This window comes from Chlorocebus sabaeus, chromosome 14 (assembly GCF_047675955.1).
Source record: "Chlorocebus sabaeus isolate Y175 chromosome 14, mChlSab1.0.hap1, whole genome shotgun sequence".
Classification (NCBI taxonomy): Eukaryota; Metazoa; Chordata; class Mammalia; order Primates; family Cercopithecidae; genus Chlorocebus; species Chlorocebus sabaeus.
In genome coordinates, this window is record NC_132917.1 from 95,778,088 (window position 1) to 95,795,040 (window position 16,953).

General features: G+C 53.1%; 1 protein-coding gene across 2 annotated transcripts in view; it reads left to right on the plus strand.

Annotated features, from left to right (window-relative positions):
- The window catches only part of EDAR (ectodysplasin A receptor), a 95,717-nt gene that overhangs the window by 61,050 nt on the left and 17,714 nt on the right, over nt 1-16,953 (plus strand). Inside the window, exons 5-9 of one of the 2 annotated variants that reach the window (XM_008008346.3) lie at nt 3,533-3,618; nt 14,587-14,673; nt 16,328-16,453; nt 16,550-16,624; nt 16,868-16,940. In XM_008008346.3, coding sequence (XP_008006537.1) covers nt 3,533-3,618; nt 14,587-14,673; nt 16,328-16,453; nt 16,550-16,624; nt 16,868-16,940 — 447 coding nt within the window. Of the gene's footprint in view, nt 1-3,532; nt 3,619-14,586; nt 14,674-16,327; nt 16,625-16,867; nt 16,941-16,953 lie in introns of both variants that reach the window. The other variant, XM_008008343.3, reaches the window with a different exon arrangement.

Here is a 16,953-nt window from a genome sequence, read left to right on the forward strand (position 1 = left end):
GAATCCCAGCTCCTCTTAGGGGCTCATGCCGCCCCCTCTACTGCAGACAAGGCTTCCCCACAGTAGGACCCTGGAGGCCCCACTTCCTCTTGTGAGGCTGTCATGCTGTGTCACAGAGGAGGATCACAGGAGTCTTGGCAGACCGGTGTGACTAGCTCCATGAAAGGCTGCGTTCATTCCTGAATCCGAGTGGCTGTCAGGCTACGGATGCGAATTGCCTCATCCCAGTGTGTCCCGGGCCCCGGCCCCTGCATGTGGTTTGGTTTGGCAGGTACTCCTCCTGATGCTCCGCCCTCCCGGCTGTGTGGCCAGGACACTCGCTGAACAATGAGCAGCACCCGAGGCTTTCCTGTGGGGAGAGGTTGTGTGGGAGGACCTGGGAACCAAAACAGGAGGAAAGCAGGAGAGAGGTTACGTTTCTCCACCTCTCCAGGGCGCCTTCTCACCCCGGAGGATTCGCTAGCTGCGGTTCTGGATGGCAGGGGCAGGGGGCAGGACACAGCGGCTCTGACTGGTTCTGCACACCAACACGGTTGGAGAAAAATGAACATCTGGGAACCTGCGGCGTCCCTTACAGGCATGAGAGTTCTGAAGAAAGGAACTCTCTGGGAAAATCTATATCTACTGACTGAGAGAAAGTCCGTCCCTAAACAACAGATCCTAGAGGACCCATTTAAACTGACTCTTGTCCTGGGCTGTACACCTTAATCAACCAATATAGAACAGAGGTTGGGGGACCTAGGAAGAAAGCCAAATATGGATCAAAATGTAGGAAATTAGACCTTTCCAGAAAGACGAAGGGAGCAGACACTCTGTAGCTGGGCCAGAGATCCCTAAATGAACACCTGATTTCGGGTTGGTGACAAGCTCAGGCAGAAAAAGACAGGCACGTGTTCCTCGTTGCTGTGCAGCCCAGGATGAGAGACCCAGGTGTAAGCCATACCGTGCGGAGTTTAGGCTACTCCCACAGAGAGAACCTAACATTTAGAAATGTTGTGTGCAGCAGCACATGCTAGAAAACGGTGGCTTCTTGTCAGGAGGCACTGAACACTCACGAGGTGAGGAAGCACACTTTCATAACAGCCTCTTGGAGCCAATGTGTTTTTAAAAGTTTATCACCGGCCAGTCACGGTGGCTCAGGCCTGTAATCCCAATGCTTTGGGAGGCCAAGACAGGTGGATCCCTTGAGGTCAGGAGTTCGAGACCAGCCTGGCCAACTGGTGAAACCCCGTCTCTACTAAAAATGCAAAAATTAGCCAGGCGTCATGGTGCGTGCCTGTAATCCCAGCTACTTGGGAGGCTGAGGCAGGAGAATTGTTTGCACCTGGGAGGCGGAAGTTGCAGTGAGCCAAGATTGCTCCTCTGCACTCCAGCCCGGGCAACAGAGGGAGACTCTGTCTCAGGAAAAAAAAAAGGTTTATTACCTTTCAATATTCCTTAACTGAGTGACTTGATAGGTTGCATAGCTTGACCCATGCACATGACCCCCACGGATGAGGGTGGCCAGCCTGTGACAGAAGGTACCTGGGTGCCCAGGACAAGCCAAAGATGCAGTTGTGGGACAGAGCCACCGCCCTCCCCATGCTCAGAATGTAGTGGCCCCAGTGGGCACCCATCCTATGGCCGGGTGTTCTGCACCTACCGTGTGGCCGTGGAGCATCACCCATGACAGAGACCAAGCCCGGCACCTGGGGTGTGAACTAGGATGGGCAGAGGGGCCTTCTGGGGCCTCTGTCCACCTCAGCATCGAAGTTCCACAGAGAAGAACTTGGTGTCATTCATTCATTCAGCCAATGTTTACAGAGAACCATCCTTCCTCAGTACCTAGCACAAGGTCCAAGGAAATACAGATGTGAACAAGGCTTGCCCTGGAGGGCCTCCTAGTCCGGGAGCGGGACCAATCCCCCTAGGTGGGAGAGAGAATGCCTGGAGGCAGAGTGAGAAAAGGTGGAGGAGGCGAGGGAAGAGGAGGTGAGGCACGGAGGAGATGAGATGTGGAGTAGGGGGCCGCCTAGGAGCCCGAGATGTTTCTCAGAAGTGTCAGCTTGGGTTGGGGACACTAGAAAGCTGCAGGTGGACCTGGTCTGGCCCACATGCCCGTGAGCTCACAAGGCCAGGTGGCAGACACGTGCCTTGGCCTGCCTCATAGAAAGAGGTGGCTTCTGGAGGGCAGAAGGTAGATTTGCGAGAGGCTTAGCTGTAAAACTGGCTGTCGTGGCTTCTCTGGGAGGTGTTTTGAGATTGGTTAATTAATGTTTACAAGATACACAGGGATCTGAGGATAAAGAGCTTTGAGGGAGAGCAGGCAATTATGGTCCTAACATTACTGGTAACAGTCCAGGCTCAGGAAGGCGGGAGCCCACAGACCCCCACGTCAGGTTGCTGCTTAGCACTACCATCAGCAGGGGCCTCTATGGGGCCTGGCTAATAAAAAAGAGATTAGAAAACAGCCATGGAAATATTCCTTCTCATCCCAGCTCTTGAATCGCAATAGGGAAAGCATTGGCGCCACTCATGTTATTTAATCAACTTCTCACCTTGTGACAAACGGCTCCACGCTCTCCGCTGAGCATTTGTTTATGGAAAATGGGCCCAGCCTAGGGTAGGAGCCACAGCCTGCAGAGGGAAGGCGCCCGAGCTGGGAGCCCCAAGGAGAGGGTGGTGCCAGCAGAGGCTGTGCCTGGGAGTGGAGCAGCTGCAGGGAGCACAGGCACAGGGCAGACCCCTGAGAGCAGGACTTGAGCCGTCATATAGCCACGGGGCTGGCGCTGTGACATCGGGGAGCTGAAAGACAAAATGGAACATCACTGGGAGCTGAAGGACTTCAAACGGAGCTACTGTGAATGATTTGTTCCTTGCGCTGTATGTGCAACCCCAGCGTAAAGGCTTTGCTCTTCCAAGGGTGTCTTCCGTGAAGTGCTTCCTGAGGAGGAGGCACTTGCAACCTGGTTGTGTTGCCGGCTGTCATGAGGGCCACCTGCATTGACCTCTCTGGACAGCACAACCGTCTGTCTCCTGCAGCTGCACTCTGGTGGCTTTCAGCAGCAACGCAGATGGCCTGGGAGTTCCACGTGTCCCAGAGGCACACTGACGCCCGTAATCCCAGCAGGCTGCAGGCTCTGGGGAGGGCGCCCACCGAGGGCGTGTTCCTCCTCCAGGAGGGTCTGGCCTTGGTTGGTGTGACCCCTGGGGGCTAAGCAGGGCCTGCATGTGGGGGCACAGGGATATTTCTGGTGGATGATGGTGATGGCACACACACTAAACACAGCCACCAGAGAGAGGAACCAGAAAGGGGCTGAGATTAAAAGAACGGCCCACACTGGCGGCTCCATATTGTTAAAAGAATGCTCCATTTTAATACAGGCTGAAACCCCAAGGAAACTGAGTGGATAGAGCGGGCGGCTGACTGGACGTGGCCTCATACCCAACTTGGATTGTGGGCCTGCAGACCGGCCGCCGTGCTCTCTGCGCCAGTCCCTGCCTGTGTGCTGTCCAGCTCACCTGTCTGTTTTGTCTTATCTCTCCGCCATAGCTACTACATGCTGGAGAACAGACCCAGGAACATCTACGGCATGGTCTGCTACTCCTGCCTCCTGGCACCCCCCAACACCAAGGAATGTGAGTGTCTTTGTCCTTCCACCAGCACGGTATTTGTTCAGCACGGGTCTCTTTCACTAGAGTGGGTGTAGGAAGGAGCCGATCCTGGCACCTGGACAAGGTGAATCACAGTAACAGCATTAGTGAAAGTGTGCCTGTGGCCTGTCTAGACAGGTCTATGAAGGCAGGGAGGTCTGCCACAGCTGAGCCTTGAGTCAGAGGCTGAGGTTTTAGTGCAGGTTGGCCACCAGCTACCTGACAAGTCACTTAACCTCCATGAGCCTCGGTTTTCTCATCTGTAATGTGGGGGTACTAACATCTGACCTACCAATCTCACATGGTTATTGTAAAAGCCAAGGAGATTACAGAGGCAAAGTACTACTATTTTGCAAAGTACTACGAAGTGCTAGGTGATAGTGAGGCCAAGGAAAATATAAATGTGATCACAATTAATGAAACCGATTCCACAAAGCACATGTTAACAGTCTCAGGAGTTTATAATCCTGCCTTGGGGTGTTTCTTTCCTGTTCTTTCAGTCTGGCTTTCATGGGCATCTGTTTATGAGGAAGGGCCAGGTACCTCTGCCTCAGAGGAATGTGCTGGGTGGACTCTTGGATGTGTGATCTGGGAGAGACGAAGGCAGGTAGGACAGGCAGCTGGGAGGAAGCTGGGTGTCTGGTCCCGGGCTGCAGGAGCACTTGCCACCCTCCGGCTCCTTCAAGGGTGGAGGAGCAGCTGACCCTGGGACCCTGCCTCTCTTTGCTCTCCGTAAGGCCCCACTACCCCCGTGTCTCGTAATAATGTTGTCCAGGAGAAGAAAGAGGGCCTGCAAATTACCACGCTGGAAGGAAGGGGAGGAGCAGGAATGGGGTGCAGCATCTCCTCCCTCCTCCTGGTCAAGCCAGGAGGAGGGTTCTGTGCTGTGGGCTGTGCTGCAGGGAGAGCCATTCTGTCCCTTCCAAATCACTGAAGTGCATGAGCCCTGCACCAACGGGTTTGCTCATCTTCAAATCCACTTTCCTGGCCAGCCGTATGCTAATTAATTTACAAATTAGAGGAGGCCGCAGCTCGGTTGCCAGCCTGACCCATGGTGGAACCAGCTGCCATGGCCCACGTGTCCTCTGTGGGGATCTAGGCTGACTCAAGGCCAGATCATTCTGGGATGAAGAACCAGTCTGGAAAGATGTCAGACACTCCCTACCTATTCGGAAAAGCATCTTTGCCTGTGGAACCTGGGAGAGGAGCAGCCCTCTTCAGGGGCCCTTCTGTTCGAGAGCTCTCACACGGCGCAGCCTTCAGTGTCCAATGTGGCAGCCAGAATAGACTCGAGTCACGGCAGGGTCGCCTCTCTAAGTCCAGCAGTGAGGTCTGTCACATGTGGAAAGCAAGCACAGTCCCTGAGTCCTGAAGATTTTAAAGACGAGCGCACCCCACTCCCACCTGCTGCCCTTGCCTGCTTAACGGAAAGCCGGCCCCCAGGAAGGCCTTGGGGTAGGACCTTAGAATCCAGCCCTGAGGGAGATCAGCAGAGAAATAGACAGTCCTGCTGTGTTCTCGTTAGAGGCCTCTTGGGCAAGGCCCCAGGCCTCGGCTTGCCCATCTGGAAAATGGGGAGATGCAGCCAGCTAGGCCTTGGGGTGGATGGAGCCCTGCCTGGGTCGGGGCCTCAGTGTGAATGCCAAATAGAGTGATGCTCTCCACCTCTAGGCCTGCACTGGTCTCAATCCAGAGATCTTTTTACCCCAGGCACCTGCCCAGCAGTCAGCAAAACGTCAGAGCTAGAAAGCCCCGTGGAGTCACTGAGACCCACACACAGGACCGTCGTCAGCAGCCTCACCCTGGACAGCCAGGGATTCAGGAAACATTTCATCAGGAGTCCGAAATTGCCAACTGGCTGCCCAGGTCCAGCAGGCCCTGTCTTCCTCAAACCCACGGTTGTGGTCAAGAGCACCTCCTTCTCCCCTCTGTTTTCTTGATTTACCTGGGCCCTTGCCAAACGAAATTCACATCCTTGGTACTCTGTAGCAACAAATGGTGGATTATGGAAACCACAGTCAGACTTGCCAAGGGCCCCTGACTGAGGATGACACACACCTTAGGAGAGCTGCAGCAGACAATGGGTCGCAGCTGCAGGGGAGGCACCAGCCAGGAGTGAGCCCAGGTCAGTGCCAGGGTCTCCCCAGCCTAGGAGTGCCCACAGCGCTCCCCCACACCTCCTGGGCTTGAACCCCACGCTGAGGCACCTGTGCAGTGCAACCACCTCCTATCCTAAAAGAGATGGCGGCTTCTCTGCATCTCTGTGAAGCAGAGGGTTTCAGGGGGGTGATTCTCAGAGGAGCACCATGGGGGTTTCTTATGACTCTAATTGCTGGGCCCACCCCCTGATTCATCAGGTCTGGATGAACCAGAGAATGTACATTTTTAGCAAGTTTGGGAACCACTAGGGTAGGCTATGAGCCTGCTCTGGAACTTCACTGCCTGAGTTAAACGAATTTTCTCACCTCCCAGAGCCTCCATGTCCTCTCCTGCCCAGGGCAGCTCCCAGTGGTGCCCACTGCCCAGGCTGCTGTGTGGCTCAGGGGCAATTTTGCCCACCGTATCCACCCAGAAGCACATCGTGAGTGCCTCAGGGTATTAATTAATGTGATGCAGCCCTCAAATAATCCTGAGGAGAAATGAAAAAGCAACGCATATTTACCTTTAAAATGGAATAAAATCATTCCAGTTTCTGGGGTTGCCAAGTAACAAGAGGGAAACCAAAGAGGACAGACGTCAGATTGCAGATCAGTCCTGGCTGTGGGTTGGTTGTCACCTTGGATTAGAACATACTTACCCCCAGCTCTGAGCCTGTACTCAGTGACTGCAATACTGTGGAGCCCTGTAGCCCGGCAAAAAGAGATGAAAAGGCCTTCGGTTATTTTTCAGTTAAATTAAAGAGCAAGACGTACTTGGGGCAACCAGAGCTTTCTGGTTTTCTGTTTTCCCTGCACCATCCTGCATAAATGGATCCGTGTTGTAATGACAGTGCGGGCAGCGAGGTCAACACGTTGCCCTGGCGTAATAGAGAGGAAGATAGGGTCCAGCATCAGGCTTGGGTTTCATTACAAGTGATCACCCCTGGGAAAGTTTCCTTATCTGCAGACTGGGGACATGATTGTTGGGAGGAGAGGTGTGATGGCGTGGGCGATGCATGTGGAGTGCCCACTCCAGGGCCAGGCGCCGGGCACTGACCAGAGATGAAGTATCCCAGCCCAGCAGACGGCGTGGCTCCACCACCCATGAGCTGGCCTGCACTTCCCTCGCTGACCAGGGGTGCGGACGGCACACAGAAGGGGAAAGAGATTCAGAAGAGGACACTCAGGTGTCTCCGTGACTGGCCATGTGGACATGGTGCCACTTGCTCAGCTGCAGAAGGCAGGGGCAAGAGGGTGCTTAGTGGGGAGGTGGAGGGAAGATAGAGACTCTGTGTGTGGAATTTGAGGCGACTGTGGGAAATCCAGACCTAGATAGCTAACCCAGAGGTGGCCTGAAGCTCCAGGCGGAGATCCAGGGCTGGGAAGTCAGTTACGCACTCAGGGTGCTGGGAACCACTGGGCAGAAGGCCTCCCCATTAGGCAGCTTCCTAGTGTGGAGAGAGGGCAGGTGCACCACGGAGCCTCGTCCACCTACACTGCCGGTTCTAGCCTGGCTACGGTTCAGACCCGAGAGGGCGCCCCAGGGCCTGGGACGCTGGGCAGCAGAAATCCCTCCCTAGAAAGAATGGTCAGGGTCGGGTGCGGTGGCTCACCCCTGAAATCCCAGCACCTTGGGAGGCCTAGGCGGGTGGATCACCTGAGGTCAGGGGTTCAAGATCAGCCTGACCAACATGGAGAAACCCCATCTCTACTAAAAATACAAAATTAACTGGGCATGATGGCGCATGCCTGTCATCCTAGCTACTCGGGAGGCTGAGGAGGAGAATCGCTTGAACCTGGGAGGTGGAGGTTGCGGTGAACTGAGATTGCGCCATTGCACTCCAGCCTGGGCAGCAAGAGCGAAACTCTGTCTCTAAATAAGTAAATAAATAAATGGCGGTCAGAGGGTTAAGATTGCAATAGCCTGGCAGCTGTTTCCTTGTCATCGGTGATGCAGGCCCCTGAGGCAAAGCCCGAGCAGGCTGGCCTTTTGGAGAAATCTCCGCTACTCTGAGTACTCCCGTGGTTTCCATCTCTCATGCCTGGGTGCCCTTCTGTGATGCGAAACAGCAAGCACCGCCCCTCAGGTGTGACGCAGGCTTCCCAGCCTCCCAGACACCAGCGTTCATCTGCTCCTGGCGCAGAGCCTCTCAGACCTGACTGCGCACACATCTCCCGGGACCCGCTGAGCAATGGATTCTGACAGTGGGTCCCGGTGGGCCCGAGACTCAGCATTTCTAGCAGGTTCCCAGGGAATCCCACTTTGAGCAGCTCGGGAGTCTCTGCTGAGTCTGCCCACAGTTCAGAATTTGCCACTAGGGGGTACACAGCCAGTGCCACAGTCTGGGACCCCTTGTTGACAGCTGTAAGAATCAATAAACAGATCATTCCTAAAAGTGCAATCTTTTACCCTCTGCAGAGAACCCCAGCCAGCCTCTAATGCATACTGGCGAGATTCTAAATTGTGTGGATTAACAGACCTCAAAGGCCCCCGTATGAGCTATTGTGGCTGTGAATGGAGGCGTAGCTCCCTCTGGCCGTGTGCTTCTGGCTGGCTGAGCCTTCCTGGGGAAGGGGAACACAGTGCCTGGCAAGACCCTTCCCGGAGTCACCGCTGCCTTGAACTCCATGGCGAGCTAGGCAGAACCAGTCCCTGCTCATTTTCACTTTGTTTGTTTGTTTATTTATTTATTTATTTATTTATTTATTTGAGACGGATTCTTGCTCTGTCACCCAGGCTGGAGTGCAGTGGTGTGATCTCGGCTCACTGCAACCTCCGCCTCATGGGTTCAAGCGATTCTCCTGCCTCAGCCTCCTGAGTAGCTGGGACTACAGGTGTGTGCCACCACCCCCAGCTAATTATTTTTTTGTATTTGTAGTAGAGATGGGGTTTCACCATGTTGGCCAGAATGGTCTCAATCTCCTGACCTCGTGATCTGCCCACCTCAGCCTCCCAAAGTGCTGGGATTACAGGCGTGAGCCACCTGGCCTGGCCTCATTTTCACTTTAATATAGGCCTTGTATGGACATTTTTGCCTGTTTTCTGGGACTGCAGTTCATACCAGCTTTTATCAAACACCCCAGCTTTGCTTATTCAAAACTCGGGTGCACATGGAAGTGTACGAGGGGAGATGGACCCGCAGTTGGCCACCCAACAGAAACCCACCTGGAGCACCTTCCACTTAACAGGCATGCCAAGAGGCAGATGAACCGAAACACACAGCACACAGTGGAATGGGGGGAAAGCTCCAGACACTGTATATTTGGTTAGTGAGGAGTTAATCCTCAGTAGACAGGCGTAGACCCTGGCCCAGGAGAACCTGCACGCAGGTGCAGGGGGTGCCAGTGCCTGTCCTGGGGACGGCACCAGGGCTGTATCTCCAGCCCAGGCCCCTGGGCCTGCTCGCGCCCCACCCTGCCCAGCCCCACCCACCACCCTGTGAGGCTGGAGGGTTTGTCTGTGGACCCACAGCTGGTGACAGCAGAAGGAGTGGAAGAGGATTAGCCCAGGCCGCTCTCTTTTCCTTTTAATGTGCTGGGTTTTGCCCAAACCTCTTTTAGACATCACGTGCATTCAACAGGATGCTGGTATGCTAATAATATCGAAATGCATACTTGTGTGATTCTGGCATGGATTTTTTCAAGCGTTTAGGGGTAATGCAGAGTAGGTGCTTGTTTCCCATGGCGATTTTTCTGACTCTCCTGAAAAACAGCAGAACAACCCGGGCTTATTACCCAACCCCTGCTTCAAGCTCTGCAGGTGCCTTCATTATCTGCCCTCAAACCACACCCAGTGCTACCCCAGGTTGGCACTTTGGGACCGGATCTGCCCACCTGTTCTTGTAGGTTGTATGTGTAGTGACAGTGGCAGCCAGCAGAGGTGAGAGACGCGTGCGGGGGCAGCCAGGGATGGCAAGGCCCACCACCTCCCGTTTGACACCCCCTCTGGTCTTAGCACACCTTCTGTCTTGCCCAGGGGCAGAGTCACTGAATTGTGGACAAAACAGACCAAGTAAGCTGGATGTTGGTTCTTTCCGTTGACACGTAATAATTGCACATATGTGTGGGGTACCGAGTGAAATTTCCATACGTGTATACAAAGTGTCATGATCCGGTCAGGGTAATTATGATATGCATGACCTCAAACATGTATCACTTCTTTGTGTAGCGAACATTCCAAATCCTCTCTTGTAGCTGTGAGAAATATACAGTGCATTATTGTCAGCTGTAGTCTGGGTGCTAGAGCTCAGAACAACTGCTCCTGCCGGGCTGGACTTTTGTATTTGTTAACCAGCCTCTCCTTCCCCAGCTCTATGCTGCTCCACTTCTGTGAGATCCACTCCTTTGGCTTCCACACGAGCCATGCGTTGCTTTTATAAAACAGCTGCTCTCGGGGCAGATCCTTTTCCTTTTTCGCCACAAGCACACTCCCTCGAGGTCTGTTGGCCATGGCGCTGCCACTCTGGAAATTCTAGCGCACTTTTGCCTTTATTTGTGATTTGAGGGTCTTCGTCCCTCTCCCTTCTGCTGAAAGGGCAGCTCCATTCCTTGTTGCCGAGCTCTGAGCACAGGGAAGAGGCCCAATGTCAGGAAGTGAGCTGCTGCCCTTTGGTGGCGTGGGTGGCCTGTAGGCAGGTCTGAAATCCCCATGTCCTCCTGCTCCTTGGGCAACGATCTAGCGACTGGGATTCTCCTGACCGGTCTCGTGGGAAGTGTCTCCCTGTAGATGCTCTAGTGGTCCTGGGAACTTTGGAACCTGAGGAGGCTTGTGGGTCTGGCTGATTGGATGCTGGCTTTCAGCCCCAGTCCTGACATGAGAGGGTGAGCTCTGGAGAAATGTCAGGGTCCACCATCCCACCCACCTGGCCACCACCTCCTCGGCTGCGCACACATGCTCAGAGCAAGCGTTTCTCTCAGCAACTCAGGGATCCCTGCACACCAGGGAGCACCCAGCCTATACCTGCAGCCCGGCACAGTCAGGGACTGTTTGGTTGGCGCCAGCTGGGGGTGTTTGGGGAGGGAAATGTCTGGTGATCAGGATAGAGGCACAGCCAGCCGGCCGAGGGCAGGTGGGTGCCTGTGGCTGCAGGAAGATGTCATGTCTGCAGGCATTGTTTGGGGACGTCATTGCGTAACCAACCCTGCAGGGCTGCGGAGGCATTCCACAAGTGTCTGTGTGCTCACTAGGCTGCGTTTATCGCTCGTTTCTAGACCACAGGCCTGGGCATATTTGTGTCCCTATCCCCAACCCTGTCACCTGAAGCAGCCTGCAAGCCCCGGCAGGAAGGGACAAGAAGAGACGAAGATGACAAACATTCACAGACAGCCCATGGCTGTTCTTTTGCTCTGACAGTGTATCCCTTGAGCGCCTTACTGAACAGATAGATCAGCTTCTTTTCAATGTCTTGTTTGCCCTTATAAAGGAAATTAGGTCATGCTGGAAACTGTGCTATGATGCCCCTGTGCTTACTCACCTGATGAAGTGGGGGAGGCTACCTCCCAGCAAACAGAAATGGGCACACAGTCTGAAGCCCTCTTATCACGCTGGAGACTTCCAGAGCAACTTCAGTAAGGTCTGTGAGGGGGATGCTCTGTTGTTTGACATGGGTTTGTGGTTTTTCAGCCAGGGGCACACACCTCTCCACCAGCTGTTTGTTTATCTATTTATTTATTTATTTATTTTGAGATGGAGTTTCCCTCTTGTTGCCCAGCCTGGAGTGCAATGGTGCGGTCTCGACTCGCTGCAACCTCTGCCTCCTGGGTTCCAGCAATTCTCTTGCCTCAGCCTCCCCAGTAGATGGGATTACAGGCGCCTGCCCCCAGGCCCGGCTAATTTTTGTATTTTTAGTAGAGATGGGGTTTCTCCATGTTGGCTAGGCTGGTCTCAAACTCCTCTTAGGTGATCCTCCCACCTCGGCCTCCCAAAGTGCGGGGATTACAGGCATGAGCCACCGCGCCTGGCCAGCTCTTTCCCGAACAAGAACACTGGTTCCGAGGCCAAGTAAGAGGCTAAATTAAGAAAGCAAAGACTTGTCATAAGTTTGAGGCCCAGGAGGAAAAAATCTTCCATTCATTATCCAGAAACACAAGGCAGGTGACGTTTCTTACATACCCTATGACAGTCCCAGGCACTCTTAGCTGCCCTGGTCCCTCCCAAGCCTAATGTTTCCTTGGCCAAGCTGCCAATGTGCTTTACAAGGTGAGAGGACAGAGAAGCATCCAGCTCGTTCTCCTGTGGCCCCTCCATTTAGGGGAGACACGAGTGGATAGCTCAGCTGGCCACTGGCTCCTGGGCTGCCCCCACTCACAGAACAAGGGTGTGCATTTCTCCTGAGAACTTCCTACTAAAGAAAACAGCCAGCCCAGGTGTGGGTGACAGGCTCCCACCTGTAGTCCTAGCACTTTGGGAGGCTGAGGCAGGTGGATCACTTGAGGTTAGGAGTTCAAGACCAGCCTGACCAACGTGTATTTTTCTCTACTAAAAATACAAAAATTAGTCAGGTGTGGTGGCACACACCTGTACTCCCAGCCTCTCAGGAGGCTGAGGTGGGAGGATCACTTGAGCCCAGGAGGCAGAGGCTGCAGTAAGCCAAGATCATGCCACGGCACTCCCGACTAGGTGACAGAGTGAGATCCTCGTTGTCTCAAACAAAACAAAACAAAACAAAACAAAAACAGCCCAACTAGGAAGCTTGCTTCTCCTGGAAGCCTCGCTGCATGGGCTGACCAGGCGCAGTGCTGGGCCATTCCTCTGGGCTGGGCCAGGCTGGGGAGGTACCTTGATTTGGGGAGAGCAGCTGGCCTTGTCCTTGACTCAGGGGCTGCTTTTCTTTAGACCAAATGCACTTCACAGATTTCTCCAGAACTGGTAGAGGCAAAAGCGAGAGAGTGGGAGATGCATTTGAAACATGTTGGTTTTTATTCTTTGCAAAACTGAAGTCTGGCCTAAAAGAAGGTTGGTCTTCTTTAGGAGGTCTGGTACAGGACGTGATCTGTTCTGTGGTGGAATGTTTTTGTTTTGGCTGAATGGTTGTTTCTTAGTGATTTGACTGAGAGCAAAATCAGCTTCCATTTTATCCCCGCTAAGTGACACTTTTTCCGTAGAAGGGGAGTTTTAGGAAGCATAGCTGTAAGGGAAGGCAGAGCACACCTTGCTCGGAAACTGGTCACAGCTATGTAAAACATGTCTGAGGAAAAATCCTAGGGAGAAATACAGCAAAAGTGAACTTAGCCAAGGAGGCCATGGGTAGTTCTTTTCCTCCTTTCTCATCTTCTTATTTTTCCAGATTTTTATTTTATTTTATTTTATTTTTATTTTTATTTTTTTGAGACGGAGTTTCACTCTTGTTGCCCAGGCTGGAGTGCAGTAGTGTGATCTCAGCTCACTGCAACCTTCGCCTCCCAGGTTCAAGCGATTTTCCTACCTCAGCTTCCTATATAACTGGGATTACAGGCATGCACCACCATACCCAGCTAATTTTTTGTATTTAGTAAAGATGCGGTTTCACGATGTTGGCCAGGCTAGTCTCGAACTCCTGACCTCAAGTGATCCACCCACCTTGGCCTCCCAAAGTGCTGGGATTACAGGCGTGAGCCACTATGCCCGGCCCCTTTTCTACTTTTTTTTTTTTTTTAAGACAGAGTCTCGCTGTGTCACCCAGGCTGGAGTGTAATGACGCAATCTCCACTCACTGCAAGCTCCGCCTCCCGGATTCATGCCATTCTCCTGCCTCAGCCTCCCCAGTAGCTGGGACTACAGGCGCCCACCACCACACCTGGCTAATTTTTTGTATTTTTAGTAGAGACGGGGTTTCACAGTATTAGCCAGGATGGTCTCGATCTCCTGACCTCGTGATCCGCTGCCTCTTGTTCTTCTAACAAGAAGAACTTGTACCCATACTACATACAGATAACTATCTCATACGCTTTTATCACCAGCCTCCTTCCCACAACAATATTTATATGTATAAATCAAGAAGCTATTTTCTCAGACTGATGCTGAACAACAATCCAAACCCAAAGTGCTGGGATTACAGGCGTGAGCCACCGCGTCCAGTCCCCTTTTCTAGATTTTTAATAGTAAGCATATATTACTTTTATGACTGGAAAAAGCATTAACACATTCCTACTGTATGTAATTGAAGGAATTAGTCAAATATTGTATCACCCTAATAGTACTTTCATATACACATTCTATGTTGCTTATTTTTATGGATTTCATATACTTTGTCTCCATGCGTAGAAAAATTGAGTTGGTGAGGCTTGCAAAACTCCTCAACCCATACTGTTTAGTTTTAGCAGACTTATCACATGAATGTTTTTATTTAAAAAACAGTAACGGGCCAGGCGCAGTGACTCACGCCTGTAATCCCAGCACGTTGGGAGGCCGAGGCGGGCAGATCACGAGGTCAGGAGATCGAGACCATCCTGGCTAACATGGTGAAATCCCATCTCTACTAAAAATACAAAAAAAATTAGCTGGACGTGGTGGCGGGCACCTGTAGTCCCAGCTACTCGGGAGACTGAGACAGGGGAATGGCATGAACCTGGGAGGCGGAACTTTCAGTGAGCCAAGATTGTGCCACTGCACTCCTACCTGGGTGACACAGCGAGACTCTGTCTCGAAAAAAAAAAAAAGAACAATAATGATGACTCTCTTTAGGGTTCATTAAACACTCTAAGAAATACAAATATTTAGCTCCCTCAGCCATCACTGCCTCAAGCCCATTCTTGATCGCGAATCCAGAGCTCTGTGGCAGCGTTTTTGAAGGTGGAGCTTCTCTGGATCATTTGAGGGACTCTATTTTCCTTGCAGGTGTGGGAGCCACTTCAGGAGCCTCTGCCAACTTCCCTGGCACCTCGGGCAGCAGCACCCTGTCTCCCTTCCAGCATGCCCACAAAGGTGAGAAGGGTGCTCGGGTATCGATCACCTGGAGTTAGGTGGTGCTTGGATGAAAGCTCGGAAGAAGAGAGGAAATGATTATGAGTAATGATTACGGTGCGCTTCCCCACCTGGTCTCACCTCCCTAATGTAACTGAATGACATGGTGCCCCCCTCATTCCGTGCAGGAAGTCATTATCTCTGCAAGGAGCGGAGTTGATCCCTCCATGGGTGTCCTGGGCCCGATGGGAGGTGCTGGTGATGAAGGCGGGGGCAGAGCGGCAGGTGGGCAGCACAGGCAGCTGCAAGCCGGGCCAGGAGGAGAGACTAGGCGTCCTGGGCTTTGGTTTGGCTGGGAGTCAACAGCAGTTCTATCACTGGCTTTCATATAAACCTGCTGACCATGGCACTTTAATATTCACTTGCAGAAAGCACATTTCATTCTCTCTAACCAGGGAAGAAGGGATTTAGGAAGACCCCAAAGTTCAATATGTCTCTCAGAGTCAGCCCTCCAGCTGGCTTGGCCTTTCCCTCTCACTGGTTTAGTGCCAGCCGTTATTGAAACATGTTTCGGGTCCGGGTCTCAGTGAGCCATGAGGTACCTTCCAGATCCCTCAGAGCACCCAGCTCGTCAGCCTCATCACTGGGCCTCTCACACGCTAACGCAGAGCAAAAGGCAGGACTGCTGGGCGAGGATATATGAATCTCATTTGCACAGGCCCCGGGGGGAGGAGCTCACAACATGGAGAATATTAAAACACTTATGTCATCTAGACCTGGCAAGCAAATGCTATTACAGGTATTCCTCACATGATGCTGGGAGGCTGGTTTTCCTGCAGATGCACCCACAGGGGAGGCTCAGCGCCCACATGCGGGGTTTTCAACTCTGGCACTACCTCCCCCGAGATGATCCGAGAGCTTCAGATGCTTGTCTCCTGTCTATTTGGGTGGTGGCAAATCTGGATCTTACTTTAAGAGAATCAGAGTCCTGTTTGGTTATTTTAGAGAATGAGAACGAGCTTCAGGGCATTTTATGCAATCCAAGGTCGATATTAACCTGGGAAGTGAGCAAAATCCCCCGGGGTGACTGAGGGACTGCCTGGTGGAGGCGGCAGAGCAGGTGGACTAGGTGGCCCTGCCCAGGCACCACCTGTGCCCTGGGGCTTTTACAATGACACTTAGGTTGAAATTGCATGAGGTGCAGGATGGAGCCAAACCCGGAATCCAGAGCTGATCCTAGAGTTAGGTGGTGCTCGGATGAAAGCTCGGAAGGAGAGAGGAATCCTGAGTTTTGTTTGGAAATACCCAAACTTGACTGTGCTGCCTTCTAGACACTCTTGTTCACTGGCCTTTCTTCCTCTCCACACCAAACCCTGCCCTCAGGTTCCCAAAGTAGTAGAAGCAAGAGCAAACTCCCTAGGAACAACCAGATGACCCCAGAGAAGTCTGGAGAGGCCAGTCTGAGGGCAGCGAGCAGGGCTGTGGGCAGTCCTGGTCTGGCAGCCAAAACCAACGTGGAGGACTTGGTTCTCAGTCTAAGCAAGCGCCTCAGATTTCAGGGTTCCCTGAAAGCGTCCCAGGGGCAGGCACATTGCTTCCAGGGGCCGTAGTCCTGGAGGGAAGAGCAGCAGGAATCCTGAGCTCTGGGTCACTCATGTCTTCTCTCCACCCACAGAACTCTCAGGCCAAGGACATCTGGCCACTGCCCTGATCATTGCAATGTCCACCATCTTCATCATGGCCATCGCCATCGTCCTCATCATCATGTTCTACATCCTGAAGACAAAGCCCTCTGCCCCAGGTGACGGCCCCCATGCGCCGGTGCCCTGCCTCCTGGACTCTCCGTCAACTCCCCCTGTCGGAGATCCTGGCTGCTCACTCCCTCCTCTCTCCCCAGCCTGTTGCACCAGCCACCCGGGGAAGAGTGTGGAGGCCCAAGTGAGCAAGGACGAGGAGAAGAAAGAGGCCCCAGGTCTGTGAACCGGGGCTTCCACACCCCATGTGCGTGGTGCCCGTCTCTGGGTGGAGGGCGTCCCCGGCAGCGGCCTACTCGCTACTTCTGCTCTCGCATGCTGAACCATGCTGTGCTTACCGCGGGGTGGTGCCACGCAGATACCGGGCAGCTCTGCCCAACAGGAAGAACAGGGTTGAGCTGAGCGCAGAGCCATGAGCCAATTCTAACTCTTGTCTCCCCAACCTCCCCATTTCCCTGCAGACAACGTGGTGATGTTCTCTGAGAAGGATGAATTTGAGAAGCTGACAGCAACTCCAGCAAAGCCCACCAAGAGGTATGTGGAAGCC